This window comes from Elephas maximus, chromosome 25, assembly GCF_024166365.1.
Source record: "Elephas maximus indicus isolate mEleMax1 chromosome 25, mEleMax1 primary haplotype, whole genome shotgun sequence".
NCBI lineage: Eukaryota > Metazoa > Chordata > Mammalia > Proboscidea > Elephantidae > Elephas > Elephas maximus.
The window spans coordinates 4,449,001-4,462,977 of NC_064843.1; the positions used below are offsets into that span (position 1 = coordinate 4,449,001).

Sequence of the window (13,977 nt, forward strand, 5' to 3'; positions counted from 1 at the left end):
TCTCTGTCCTGACCCCTCGCTGTCCTGCAGCTCTGGAGCAGCAATGTGACGAGCACCGGAAGCGGGCCAAGGAGCTGAAGCACAAGTCCCAGCACCTGAGCAATGTGCTCATGACGCTGACACCCGTGGCCCTGCCACCGCCTGTGAAGCGGCCCCGGCTGGCGCGTGCCACGTCAGGGCCAGCTGCCATTGCCTCCCAGGTGCTGGCGCCGTCGGCACAGATTGCCCTCGCCCAGGGTGTGCCCGTCTCCCAGCTGGCCAGCGTGCCACTCAGCAAAGTGGTGTCTGCCCTGCCTGCCCCTGCCCTGAGCAAGGGCCCCCTGCAGGCCCCGCCTGCCAGTGCCCCAGCCTCCCCGCTGCTGGGAGGCTACACGGTACTAGCCTCCTCAGGCGCCACCTTCCCCAGCGCCGTGGAGGTACACCCGGACGCATCGAGCCTCACGGTCTTGAGCACGGCTGCCCTGCAGGATGGCAGCACGGTGGTCAAAGTGGTGAGCCCACTGCAGCTGCTCACGCTGCCCAGCCTGGGCCCCACCATGCAGAACATGGCCCAGCTGTCCCCTGGAGGCGGCACGATTGTGACAGTGCCCACAGGGGCCGTCGAGGGCACCATGGCCACCCCAGGGCCCGAGGAGCACACAGCCACCATTGAGGTGGCCGCCATGGCAGAGGACCACGAGCAGAAGTAGTGGATGTGGCCAGCCCTCTTGTGGGCAGACAGGCCGCCTCTCCTGGTGCACAGGTGCTGGTGTACTCAGCGGCAGTGGGGGTCAGGGTCACCGAGGGCTGCTGAACCAAAGAGAGGAAATGCCAAAAGAGAAGTCAGGAAGAGAAAAGGCGCACAGACACCATCTTGTGAGCTCGGTCTGCAAGGCCCAAATCCTCCCCTTTTTCTTGGGAAATATATTTTTCCCCCTGTTGCTTATTAATGCTGTTTACACGTGGGCTTCAGCAGACCCAGCAGGAGGCGCCAAGCAGGAGGATGAGGGATGGGCAGGTGGCAGCTGGGCCAGGAGTGGAGCCCTGAGCTCTGCACAGCCCTAGCAGCACTGCCCCGCTGGGCCCCATGGGGCCTGAGCCGGCCAGGGAAGGGACTATATGACACATGTCTTGGGAACCGAGCCCAAGTGTGGACACTGGATCCTATGGATTTGGTTCTTCCCTGTCTGTCGGCTGCAGTGTGGCAAGGTGTCCTCCACTCTGAGGACCCCTGTGGCCAGCAGGGCCCTATGTGCTCAGGGCCTGGGGCCGTGACCCCAACAGAAAGCTGTGGGATGCGCCTCCGTCCACCACTGCACAGAAACTGTATTTTTAAGTGAATTTCTTAGGCTTTTAGGAAGAGTGAAAACATATGCATTGTCGACCAAAACCATGCTGAGTGCCTCCCGCCCTTGTCCCTCTGGCCTCACGTGCTGTAGGGAGCAGTCTCGGTGCTGGACCCTCAGGTGCCAGGCGAGCTCTGAGGTGGGAGCTCTGTTTCTCTGCTCGCCCGCTGCCCTGAGCTGGGCCTCCCGGGCGTCATCAACAGAGCCAGTAGGAGGTGGAGGGTTCAGGTGGCACAGTGCCCCCTCAGACCTGGGGAGGCCCTGGGGTCATGCTGCCATCTGGCTGAACTCCAGAGCCAGGGCGGCAGGGTCTGCGTAGTGGTTGTACTCCTGAGTGGCATGGCTTTCTGCCTCACAGCCCTTCAGCGCCTTTCCTGCTGGGTGGTGAGGCGGGGGACACATTGGGGAGCAGCAAGTTTTACTGAGAACCCAGGTCTTGTGCTGTTTCCACAGCATGTTGTGGCCACTGGCCATTGGGACAGGCCCAATGCCCCATCTCATGGCTTTGCAGGGTGGTGTGACAGTCACCCTGCACACAAGGTTGTCCTGTTGCCTGTGGCAATCTGGCGTTCATCATCTGTCCATCTTCCCGTCATCCATCCTTGCATCCAGCTGTCCGGCCAAGTGTTCCAGACCTGTGTCAGCCTGCCTTGTGACCCAGGCCCTGTCCCCCATGTCAGGCTACTGAAGTTTTGCCTTTTTTGTTTGTTTCTGTTACATTTTTGTCTTTGTTTTCATAGGTCAGGTGGTGTCAGGGTGCTGTTTACTTGACTTGGTTATGTACATGTTCATTTCCTAAAACTCAGTTTTACTGGACTCGAGAATCCTGTTACCTGTGGTCCCAGGCCCTGTAAGGCGACGGGTCTGCTGCCCCTCCCCTGCGCCCGCAGCATACACCAGCTCAGACCATGTTAAAAACCGTGCTGCAAATAAAGATGCTTCTCACCCTTGGAACTCTCCCTTGTCACACTCCGACAACCTTGTTTTCTAGACCTGACATGCTGCTGACGCTGGGTTTTAGGTGGAGCATGGGTTAGCCTCACTTCCTCTTTTAAGAGCCAGGTTGGGGTCCTTTTCTGCTCCTGGCCCTTAGGCCATTGAGGCATTGGGAGTTAACATCAGCGCCAAAGGCACGCCAGAGGCGAGTGTTGGGGTTGACCCTGAGTGATACGTCCCTGCCCCAGTGCACTGGGAGGTCCTGGCAGCATGCCCTGAGGCCCCGGGTGCAGGTTCTGTCCTGCCAAAGGGGTGCAGGTCTGGTGGCTCCACCACCCCAAGGAGCCCACCCTCAGCTGAGCAGGACGCCAGTAAGCCTCCGACAGTCTGGGTCCCTGGGTCTGGGCCCCTCCTTCCCTGTCTCTCCCTTCCCTTCTTCTGCAACCCCTAGAGTCCCAGCTGGCGCAGGCTGGCCAAGACTCAGGAGGAGCCTTTGGGAGCATGTATAGAAGACGGGTTTGACGTTGCATTTGAGGTGGGATGGCATTAGGGTTTGCAGAGTGAGCCCCCCTTCTCAGAGCCTGCTCCAAGGCCGCGAGCAGGCAGGGCCGCGAGCAGGCAGTGCTCCGAGCCACTTTGTACACCGTTTTGCTAGTATCTTCTTGGCATTTTGGTTTCAAATAAAAGTGTATTTCCTAACCGGTGTCTGCCTCTTGCAATGGAAGAGTGATGTGGAGCAGGTTCAGTCTGCTCGTCAGCTACTAGGCATCCCGGCGTCTGCACTCAGGCCTGCAGCGGCTCCTTGGACAACAGATCTTGAGAAAGTGGGGGCCACTGGGGCCCTAAGACCCACCCAGGTTTCCAGAGGCCTACATAGGACACGGTGTCAGTGGCCTTCCCCACTTATTCTCCTGGGGTGTTTCTCTTGTCTGTGAGTGCTCCCAGGCTTTACTCTGATGTCGGGAATGGTGGTGGTCTTGACTCTCATCAGAGTCCCTGGGTCCCGAGGCTGGAAACCCGGGTGCTGTTCTGTGCCATGTGCCTGTTCCCTCTTAATCTGGTGCAGACGGCAAAGAGGCTGAGAGGGAGGGGCAGAGCCAGGATTCAAACCCCGGCTCAGAGCAGGAGCACTCTGCCAAGAGGCATCTGTGAGTGTGACAAACTCCAAGGCTTGAGGTCCTGGGCCAGCCGCAGACTGGTCAAGGGCAGCTCCCAGGAAGTGACCTAGCAACTGGTTGGACACTGTCCTCTCCAGAGACTGGAATGACAGGGAAGGAGCAGATGTGAGGGGGAAGACAAGCAAGAGTTCTGTTTTGGACCCCACAGATCTAAGGTGCCTGCAGACATCCTGAGGGAGCTGGTGGATGTCCTGGGGAAGTGGGGGAGGCTGGCTGTGTCCCAGTACAGATGCGGGGGAGGGGCACATCTCGTGTTTGCAGCTCCTGGTGCTGTATGCTGTCTAGGAAGTGCACTGCGGGGCTTCAGGGTGTCCAGTACGCCCACCCCACTCTCCAGCCACCACCCCCCAAGGAGGGCCTCTGCAGGGTGGCTCCTCTGTGGCCTCTGTGAGGCTCCTCTAGGCCAGTGGTCCTGGTCCGCACACCTTGGGCTGGACTGCATGTCCTGGAAGAGCAGCCAGGGGAAGAGAAACAGGCCCTAGGCAGGGAGAGTATGCTGAGGGCCCATCAAGCTGAAACTGGGCGGGGCAGAGGGGAGGCTCATATGGGGGGCCCCTTTATCCCTGGGCCCAGGCAAGGCCAGTCTCACTCCACCCTCTGACCTGTTGCTTTGATCACTGAAGCAAACTGATGGTCAAAGGGCATGCCGTCCCTGGCCTGAGTGTCCCTGGGTGGCTGCTGACAGGAGAGCACTGCTGTCCTGAGGCTGTAGGCGGGCACCCTGGCAGGTGACTGGGAATGCCTCCCCATCTCTGGGCTGGCCAAAGGCTTGCTGGGAGGTGGCACACTGGCGTCCTCAGAGAAAGTGCCAAGAAGCAAACTCACTGCATTTTCTGGGCTAGCCCTGGGCTCCAGTGGGGATAACTGGTCTTCGGATTTGAGAATTTGAGTAGCTTGTATGCAGTAGATGTTCAGCAAATGAGTGTGGACCAGGATATCCAGGTTGTGTCAGCTCTTGGTGGTGCCTGACCAGCTTGAAGCAGAGGGCGCTGGTCAGGGAGGGCCTGTGGTGGCTTTGTTTGGCCTCTCCGCTCCCAGGACTCACGCTTGGTCCTCCGGCCTTGAGTCTGTGCCCTCTCCCAAATTTCCTCTCCAGCCCCTCACACAGGTCCCTGCCCTCCCCGTCTTCAAGCCTGTCTCCTATCTCAGTAGGGGACATGCTACGAGCTCAGATAGAAACCCCGGAGACGTCTTTGCTTCCCACTCCAGGCTGTGGTCAGTAGTGAGCATTCCACCCAGATGGCTCCATGGTATCTTCCCGCTGTCTCTGTCACCTCTTGGTGGGCTCACCACCAGTTCCCATTGGGATTGCCTTCCTGCTGGCCTCGCTGCTTCCTTACCATGCAGCCGCCCGTTTTATCTAAAACCCAAGTCAGACCGTGCCACTCCCCTGTGAATACCTCCTGGACCCTGCTGTCCTCTCTCTACTTGGGTCTCAAAGCCTCCTGTCCCATCTGAATCATGACTCTCTCTGTGGAATTTGGTGACACATCTGTGTCCTGGACCAGATCAGTTTTTGTAAACAGCCATGTGCTTGAAAATAAGTGTATCGCTGCGTTTATCTTTGGATGAACGTAGATCCAACACTGGTTAGGTTTTACAAACATTTCTATGCTCTTACTAATTTTTTTGGTCAGCCTGATCCTAGCAATTTCTGAGAGAGGTGAGTTGCAGTCTCCCTCTTGGACAGTGAATTTGTTCAAGTTAAATCATTGTCATTCTGTCATTATTTGCTTTATGTGTTTTGAGGTTAGGTTATTCGGTATATACAAGTTCATGATTGATACAGCTTCTTGGTTAGTGCTTTTCAAACAGCTGGGAACACATTCGTGGGCCGTGAAACTAATTTTGATGGTTGCGACAAGCGTTTTCGTAAAAATGGAGGAACAGAATAGGAAGTTCAGAGTGCGTTGCATGTAGCAAAGATAGTGTTTTGGGAAACTTTAGTTACAGATACTGGTCAAAAAAGTTTGAAAAACACTGTTTTGGGGGGATTCCCTCTTTAAGTAGTGATCCTTCTTAGTTCTGTTTATGTTTGTTTGCTTAGTTTTTGTTGCCCTAAATTCTGGTTTGATATTAATATTGCTATGTCATCATTTATTTGTTTGGTACATGCCTGGCATTTTGTTTTCCCTTTTTTTATTTTTAACCATATTGTGTCTTTGTGTTTCTCTTGCAAGTAGCAAATAGGTGTATTAGCTTCCTCCTTTTAAAATCCAATCTTTGAATGTAACCAATGTCACTGAACAATTTCTGTAGAAATTGTTAAACGGGAACCTAAACTGCTGTGTAAACCTTTGCCGAAAACACAATAAAATAACTGCTAAAAAAAAAATCATGTATGTGAGATCAAATGGTCAACTACTACGTTCAAACAAAGATGAAATGTAAGCGGGCAATGAAAATAGGTTAATGGAAATGGAACAACCAGAATGGAAATAACGAGAATGTTTATGCGTTGTAAAGAATGTAACCAGAGTCACTGGACAATTTATGTAGAAATTGCTAAACGGGAATCTAAACTGCTGTGTATACCTTCACCAAAAAAAAAGTATTATTTCTGTAAAAAAAAATCCAATCTCTGATTCTCAGCCTTTTAATTGGATACAGTCCATTTATGTTTATTGTAATTACTGATTTATTCAGATTCATGTTTCTTATTAAGTTCTTTGATAGACTGAAGTATTGGTGAGGAATTTTCTCGAGTTGTGTTTTCTTCTAGGTTAGACTCTGCCTTTTTTCTTCCCTTTGTTTCTCCTGCAGTGCGAACAACCTCTTGACTGTCTTCTACTGTGCAGTGGCTTTGAAACATGTCTGCAGATTCTGTGGCACTCCCCTTGAATCTGAGCTGGCCTTGGTGACTCACTCGTAATGAATAGAATGTGGCAGAGTGGTGCTGCATGCCTTCTGAGGCTAGATTAGGAAAAGGTGATACAGCTTCCTGATTGGTCGTCTCTGTCTCTGTGTCTCTGTCTCTCACTCTCTCCATCTCTTTGTCTCTGTCTCTCACAGCTTGCTCCTCTGGAGCCTGAGCTACCATGCTGGACAGATCACACAGTGATAGAGACAGATGCTCAAGGAGCCCCCATAGTTCCGATCCAGCCCTTGGAGTCTTCCCGGCCCAGGTGCCAGATGTGGGATTGAGGAGTTTTCGGGTGACTCCAGCCCCAGACTCCGAGTCTCCCAGATGAGGTCATCCCTGCTGTGTCCTGGCCTGTAGCATGCATGAGCATAATTAATGGTTGTTTGATACTTGAGGGAAACCCTGGTGGCATAATGGTTAAGTGCTACGGCTGCTAACCAAAGGGTCAGCAGTTCAAATCCTCCAGGCACTCCTTGGAAACTCTATGGGGCAGTTCTACTTTGTCCTATAGGGTCGCTATGAGTCGGAATCGACTTGATGGCACTGGGTTTGGTTTGGTTTTTGGTTTTTTATACTTGAGTTTCTGGGTAATTTGTTACGCAGCTGCAATAACTGGGACATCGTGTATCTATGGCCAGCTTTTTTCTCCCAAGGCACACGTGAAGGTCGGCCTTGCAGGGCCGCCTGAGGGGCTGGATCTGGGGGGAGGAGCTGCACTGAGTGCCTTCCTATCTGTAGGGACAACTGAGGCTGGACACCCTTCTGCCCTGGTGGGGTTTCCATGGGCCAAGACCTCACAGATTTCCAGATCGATTCTATGCAGTTTTCTCTGCGCTGTGAGGGTCTGATGAGTTTGTGCAGGCTTCTGGTTTCTGCCCTGAGCCTGGGTAGGAATCCTGTTTGGTGGGTAGGGTGGGCTGTGTCCCAGGCACTGGTAGAGCCCATGTAAGCCCTGGGTCCCTGGCCTGGCAGCCCCATGTGGGCTCTGGACTCTATACCAGTGATGGATGGGGGCGGGCGGCACCTCTGGTTCAAAAACTAGCCAGAGGATAATACCCAGCTTCTAAGGCCTGCATTAGCTCAAGAATTCCTGAGGGCTACTCCCTTTGCCCCACTCACCACTCCCCAGGTGTTCCTTCTTCATTGTGACATCTGGTGAAGGGTCTCGTTTGTGTCTGAGCTCTGCAACGCAGTGAACACATTTGTATAAACATACTTCACACACACAGACACACATTTATTTCGCTAAAATTTATGCATTGAGGTAAAATGTGCTTATAGTGATTTCCAGTCAGCCCTGATTTCTATAACGTTTGTGTCTGTTCTTGGACTTCATGTATTTAATGTATGGAATCATACGTTAAATTTTCTTTTGTGTCTGGCTTCTTTCACTCCACATGATGTTTTATGATTTATCAATGCTCTTGTATATATCAGTTGTGGTGGTGGTTTGGTTGTTTGTTTGTTTCCTGAAGAGTATGTCGTTACATGAATATGCCACAACGTGTTTACCAAGGCACCTGATGGTGGACCTCTGAGTTGTTTCTAGCTTGGGGGTACTATGAATAAAGCTGCTGTGCTAGTCCAGGTACAAGTCTCTGTGTGGACGTGTGCTTTCCTGTCTCCTGGGCAGCTACCTAGGAGTGGAATTGCTGTGGTGTATGGTGAGTGCACATTTTTTTTTTTATCAGAAATGACCGAATTGTTTTCCAAAGTGGTGGCACGATATTGTGCTGCCAGCAATGATGTGTGAGAGCACTGGTTGCTCCACATCCTTGCCAGCAATTGGTATGGTCAGCCTTAAATTCAGCCGTTCTATTTCATTTTTTAAATTTATCGTGGTAAAATATATAAAAGTTGCCATTTTAACTATTTTTAAGTGTACAATTCAGTGACATTAATTACATTCATCATGTTGTACAACCATCACCTCTAGCTATTTCCAAAACTGTTTAATCGCCCCAAACAGAAACTTAGTACCCCTTAAAGCAGTAACTCCCTATTCCCCCTTGCCCCTGGTAACCACTAAGAAAACTTTGATCTCTGTACATTTGCCTATTCTAATGATTTCATCTAAGTGGGATCATATGATATTTGTCCTTTGTGTTGGACTTATTACACTCAGCGTAAAATTTTCAAGGTTCGTCCATATTACAGCACGTATCAGCACTTCATTTCTTATTATGGCTGAATAGCACACCATTGTATGTATATACCACATCTTGTTTATCTGTTCCTCTGTTGATGGGCTCTTGAATTGTTTCCACCTTTTGGCCACTGTGAATAGTGCTTCGTTGAACATGGGTGCACAACTGTCTGTTTGAGTCCCTGCTTTCAAATCTTTTGGGTACTGTTATGGATTGAATTGTGTTCCCCAAAAATACCTGTCAGTTTGGCTTGGTCATGATTCCCAGTGTTGTATGATTATCATTTCATCATTTGATGAAATTTTTCTATGTGTTGTAAATCCTGTCACTGCGATGGATTAGCAGCAGTTATATTGATGAGATCTACAAGATTAGATAGTGTCTTAATCCAATCTCTTTTGAGATATAAAAGAGAGAAGTGAGCAGAAAGACAGGGGACCTCATACCACCAAGAAGGCAACTCTGGGAGCAGAGTGTGTCCTTTGGACCCGAGGTTCCTGTGCTGAGAAGTTCCTTGACCAGAGGAAGATTGATGACAAGGACCTTCCTCCAGAGCCGGCAGAGAGAAAGCCTCTCCTGGAGCAGACGCCCTGAATTAGGACTTCTAGCCTAATTATTAGACTTGAGAGAATAAATTTTGTTAAAGCCGTCCACTTGTGGCATTTCTGCCATAGCAGCACTAGATGACTAAGACAGGTGTATACCCAGGAGTAGAACTGCTGGCTTATATGGTAATTCTGGGAGTTCCTGGGGGGCACAAATGGTTAAGTGCTCAACTATTAGCTGGAAGGTTGGTAGTTCAAACCCATCCAGAAGTTCCTCAGAAGATAGGTCTGGTGATCTGCTTCTGAAAGGTCACAGCCTTGAAAACTCTGACGCTTCACACACATGGGGTCACCACGAGTCAGAGTCAACTTGAGGGCAATTGACAACAAGGTAATTAATTCTAGGTTTAAGTTTTTGAGGAACTGCCAAACTTTTCCACAGCGGCTGTACTGTTTTACATCCCACCAGCAGTGGGTGAGGGTTCCAGCTTCTCCACATCCTCGTCAGCACTTGTTTTCTCTCTCCCTCTCTCTCTTTTTTTTTTTTTATAATAGCCATCCTAGTGGGGGAGAAGTGCTATCTTGTGCCTCGGTGAGTCGGTGAGTTTTGATTTGCATTTTCCCGATGGCTAATGTCCTGAGCACCTTTTCATGTGCTGTTGGCCATTTGTATATCTTCTTACGTGACATGTCTGTTAAAATATTGTGCTCATTTTTTAAAAACTAGGTTTTTTATGATTGAGTTTTAAGAGTTTTTTTTTTTTTTTAAATAATCTGGATACAAGTTCTTCCTCAGATGTGTGTATTTTGAATATTTTCTCTCAGCCGATAGCTGCCTTTTCATTTTCTCACTGGTGTCTTATGAAGAGCAGACATTTTAAGTATTTACAAATCTAGTTAATAATTTTTTAATGTCCTAAGAAATATTTGCTTACTGCAACATTGTGATGACATTCTGTGTTTTCTTCTAGAAGCTTTACAGCTTTGGCTTCTATGTTTGGACAATCTATCTTGAATGAATTTTTGTGTGGTGTGAGGTAGCGGTTGTGACTTACGCCTGTCCCCATATGTTTATTCAGTTGTTCTATCACCATTTCCTGAAAAGACTGTCCTCTCCCTGCCTTGGTGTCCTCTTTAGAACACCAGCTGACCAGATAGTATGGGTCTGGACTCTTTGTTGCCCCCTCTGTCCACTCTGACATTTGCAGTTATGTTTCTTCCAGCATTCTGCATGTTTTGTGAGGCAGGAAGCTTCTGGCATCTCCCCACCCAGCCCCAGTGCCTGCCATGGAGAAAATGTCAGTCATGAATGTTCTTATTACCTCAGCCACTACCGTTTATAGCAGCAGGGTGTCAGCTGGTGTGGGTGGAGGGGTCCAGGGTGAAGGGGAATTGGGCCTGGGGAGGGGGTGGGCATACCCTAGGCACGACAGGTGGGCTGCACATGAGGTCCAGTGGTCAGGAGCGTGGACTTGAGCTTCTGGCGTCAGAAGCTGAGGCTTCCTGCCCTTCTAGCCTGAGTGTGGCCCTCCACCTATCTGGATCTACCCACAATCCCCATTGACAGAGTGACAGAGCCACAGAGGAGGCAGTGGGCACTGACTTGTCACCCCCCCAGGGGACCTCGGTTGACTGAGGGGTGCAGGTGGCCATTTGTCACTTTGATCTTCACCACCATCATTTCTATCAGCCACACAGGACCAGGTGGTGTCTAGCTCAGGGCCTGGTCTGAGGGCTCCAGGCAGGATCCAGAGAGTCTGAGGACAGAGGTGGTGGTTGTAGGAGGGGCATGGGTAGTGGTAAGACTCCGCACAGACATGCTCAGGGAACGGCACAGGGCGATGGCGGCTAGGAGACGGCGCAGGGGCGGGGGGGGGCGGTGCAGAGCCTCCCAGAGCAAGGTCAGATTCCCCCTTCCCTGGGTCCCTTCTTCACGAATTTTCCCCCAACCCCCATGGGGATGGACAGTTCCAAGGAGTCCTCATCGCTGCCTCCCCATCAGCTGGGATGCTGATGATACTTGGGATCCCCTCCCACTCATAGACCCCACCTCTTCTCTCTGGGGCAGGGTGTGACCTGGCTGGGGTAAGGAGGTCCCTAGTGCTCATTTGAGGTATTATCAAAGGCTGCTAGGCCAGCTAAGAGGATGAGACCCACCCTCACCGGTGAACTGAGGTCTGTCCTCTTTTCCAGGCTCTGGGGACCTCTGAGTACAGCAGTGACAGTGGGGTGGGGGGGGGTGTTTGGGGCCTTTCCAGCCAGTGGCGGAGGGGCAGAGGGCAAGGTCTGTGGGGGGTGCCGTATCCCCTGGGGACTTTGGAAACCTTCGAGGAGGTGCAGGCTTGTGGGGCAAGACTGAGCTGAGGGTGTGAGGGGCAGAAACACTGTTCACTTTTTCATTTTGATATTTCAAATGAACTTACACAAAAGTTACAAAAATAGTACAAACACTCCTTATACTTTTGTTTACATTTTGTCCGATTGGTCTTATTGCATAAACTTGCACAATGACATAACACGTGCAGCCAGGAGCCCACGCTGTATGTGGTCCTCACGTCTCCTTAGTCCCCTCCAACCCGGAGTGGGGCCTCAGCCTCTCTGTGGCTTTTTTTTTTTTTTTAATATATATATTAAAGAAATTAGACCTTTAGACGTGATATGAGTTACTCATTTTTTTTTTTTTCACAGTTTGTACTTGGCTTTTGACTCTATTGATGCAGGTTTTGTTTTGCTGCTTATACAAAAGCTGTTATTTTTGCATGGTTGAATTTATCAATCTTTCATCTTTTGTAGGCAGCACTGTGATGGTAAATGTTTAACAACTGGCTCTCTGGAGGAAAAAAGGGGCCCAATTCCCAGCGTATGTTGATTTCCGTGGTGTAAATATTCCCACCGTGGCTACTTTCAAGTTATGGAACTGAGAGCAGAAGATGCACTTGTTGGCTCCACATACAAGCTGGCTCTGCACAGCCCTGCTCCTAGGGCTGGGTTTCACTGGGAAAAGCCTTCCCCAGCTCCAGCAATACTTAACAAAACAAAAACAAAAAACTACCTTCTTTGCTTCTAGTATCTTTTCATTTCTTTCTGTTTAAATCTTTGATCCATCTGCTCTTGCATTCTGGTTTAAGGTGTTGGGTAAGGATTCTCCCTCCCCACCATTTTGCTTCAAGGTGCTACCCAATGGTTGTCATGAGAATTGTTGAGTAATCCAACTTTCTCTGTAGTCTGGAATGCCACCTTCCATTATCCACCAAACTCCTGTGTGTGCTTCCACCTATTTCTGGACTGTCCATTCTGTCCGTTGACCTGACTACCCTTGTGCCCCAGACCACGCTCTTCTCATTTTAGTAGCTTTACAATGTGTTTTAATATTTGGTAGGATGAGTATCCATTATTATTATTATTATTTTTAACTTCCTGCCCATTCTTAATTGTTTGCTATGCTTTTCTAGATGAACTTTAAAATTAGGCTATCTGCCCCCCAACCCCATTTTCTTAGTATTGTTGTCAGGAGTGCATTAAGGTCATGGGTAAGTTTATGTGTTGTTAAGTCTCCCTACCCAAGAACGTGGTATTTCATCTGTTTTTTATAGTGTTCTGTTGTGTCTCTCAGGAGCACTTCAGAGTTGTCTCTGCCTGTTTCTTGTTAAGTTTCTTTCTAGGTCTTTTGCCACAGCTATTATTTATGGATTCTTGTCTTCCACTCTGTCATGCAGCTCGATGTTTGTGTGTGTAAAGGCTGTTGGTGTGATTATTCGCAGTGTACCTAGACAACTTCCGACTCAAGTTGCCCCGCCCAACTGGGTGTTGACTTTGGTTTGAAAGAGATGTGTGTCATTGTTTGAGGGACAGTGTGTGTTAGTTATCTATTGCTGTATTAAAAAATCGCCAAAAAACTGAGTGACTGAAAACAACAATAAACCATCATCTCACACACTTGTTACCTCACAGCTGGGAGCAGCTTGGCTGGGTGGTTCAGGCCCGGGGTCTCTCTTGACACTGTGGTATAGCTATTGGTTGGGTCAGCACTTTCTGAGGCTTAATGGGGCTGGAGGATCTGCTTGCAAAATTACTCACACACGTGCCCTACGCGTTGGTGTTGGTTGCTAGTGTGAGGCCTCAGTTCCTCCTGATGTGGGCCTCTCCACAGAGCTGCTTGGGTGTCCTCACAACATGGTGGCTGGTGATCTGGGAGAGCCAGGCAGAAGCTGCAGTGCCTCCTATGACCGGGGCTTGGAGGTCATTCCACTGTGTTCTGTTGGTTACACCACTGGCCTCTTTCAGTGTGGGAGGGCACTACACTCCAGTATAAACGCCAGGAGGCAAGATCACTAAGCAAGGGGAGGATCAGATGTTTGGCCACTGGCTGTCCCCACTATGCCTCAGTTTCCTCATTGTGAATGGGGCTGATGGGGGCACGTGTGACTCTAAGATGTTAGAGATGTCCCCCACTCTTCCTGCTCTGTTCATAACTGTGGAACATTCCGGCTCTCTCTGGGCTCTAGTAGTCCAAACACCTTTGGGACCCTTTTCTTGGAGACTTGGCATGACTGTGGGTTCATTTTCACGCTTGACTATAACCCTCAGAGCTTCCTCAGGTGAAAGCCCTGCAGGCAGGCCTCCGCCTGGCCCAGAAGTGCAGGGGTGCCAATTAGGGAAGGATCCTTGCTCTTGGCCCCTCCCCCTCCCGATCGCCGCCTATCATTCGGTGACCTCCAGTCCGCAGCCCTTCGGCCCTGCTGGGCAGTCCCTTTCCACCTTACCTGCCTGAGGCCTGGTTTCTCCACCCGGTGACGGGCAGGCCGCTGTCAGCAAGCAAGCTTCGGAGCGTCACCTTCCCCAAGTCCAGGGCGTCCGCGTGGGATGCCGGAGCCGGAGGGGCTGGGGGCCTGTGGGGGTCTCATCACTCGGGGACGTGCGTTTGGAGTCGCGGGGCGCGCTCTGCGGCTGCGGGGCGGGAAGACGAGCTGTCACGTAGGGGCG

At 50.6% G+C, this 13,977-nt stretch overlaps 1 protein-coding gene and 1 long non-coding RNA gene across 5 annotated transcripts in view; one reads left to right on the plus strand and one right to left on the minus strand.

Annotated features, from left to right (window-relative positions):
* GMEB2 (glucocorticoid modulatory element binding protein 2) overlaps window positions 1-2,275 on the plus strand; it is a 29,996-nt gene extending 27,721 nt beyond the window's left edge. For all 4 annotated transcript variants that reach the window (XM_049869022.1, XM_049869021.1, XM_049869024.1 and 1 more), the window contains exon 10: window positions 31-2,275. In XM_049869022.1, the coding sequence (XP_049724979.1) occupies window positions 31-689 (659 nt within the window). In that variant the 3' untranslated portion in view covers window positions 690-2,275. The remainder of the gene's footprint in view (window positions 1-30) is intronic.
* Window positions 2,276-2,359: 84 nt separating this feature from the next.
* LOC126067274 (uncharacterized) lies at window positions 2,360-13,967 on the minus strand. The gene is made up of 3 exons (XR_007515388.1): window positions 13,758-13,967; window positions 7,422-7,484; window positions 2,360-6,653 (listed from the first exon to the last, which is right to left on the minus strand). It is a non-coding gene; the product is annotated as an uncharacterized LOC126067274 (long non-coding RNA).
* Between the last annotated feature and the right edge of the window lie 10 nt (window positions 13,968-13,977).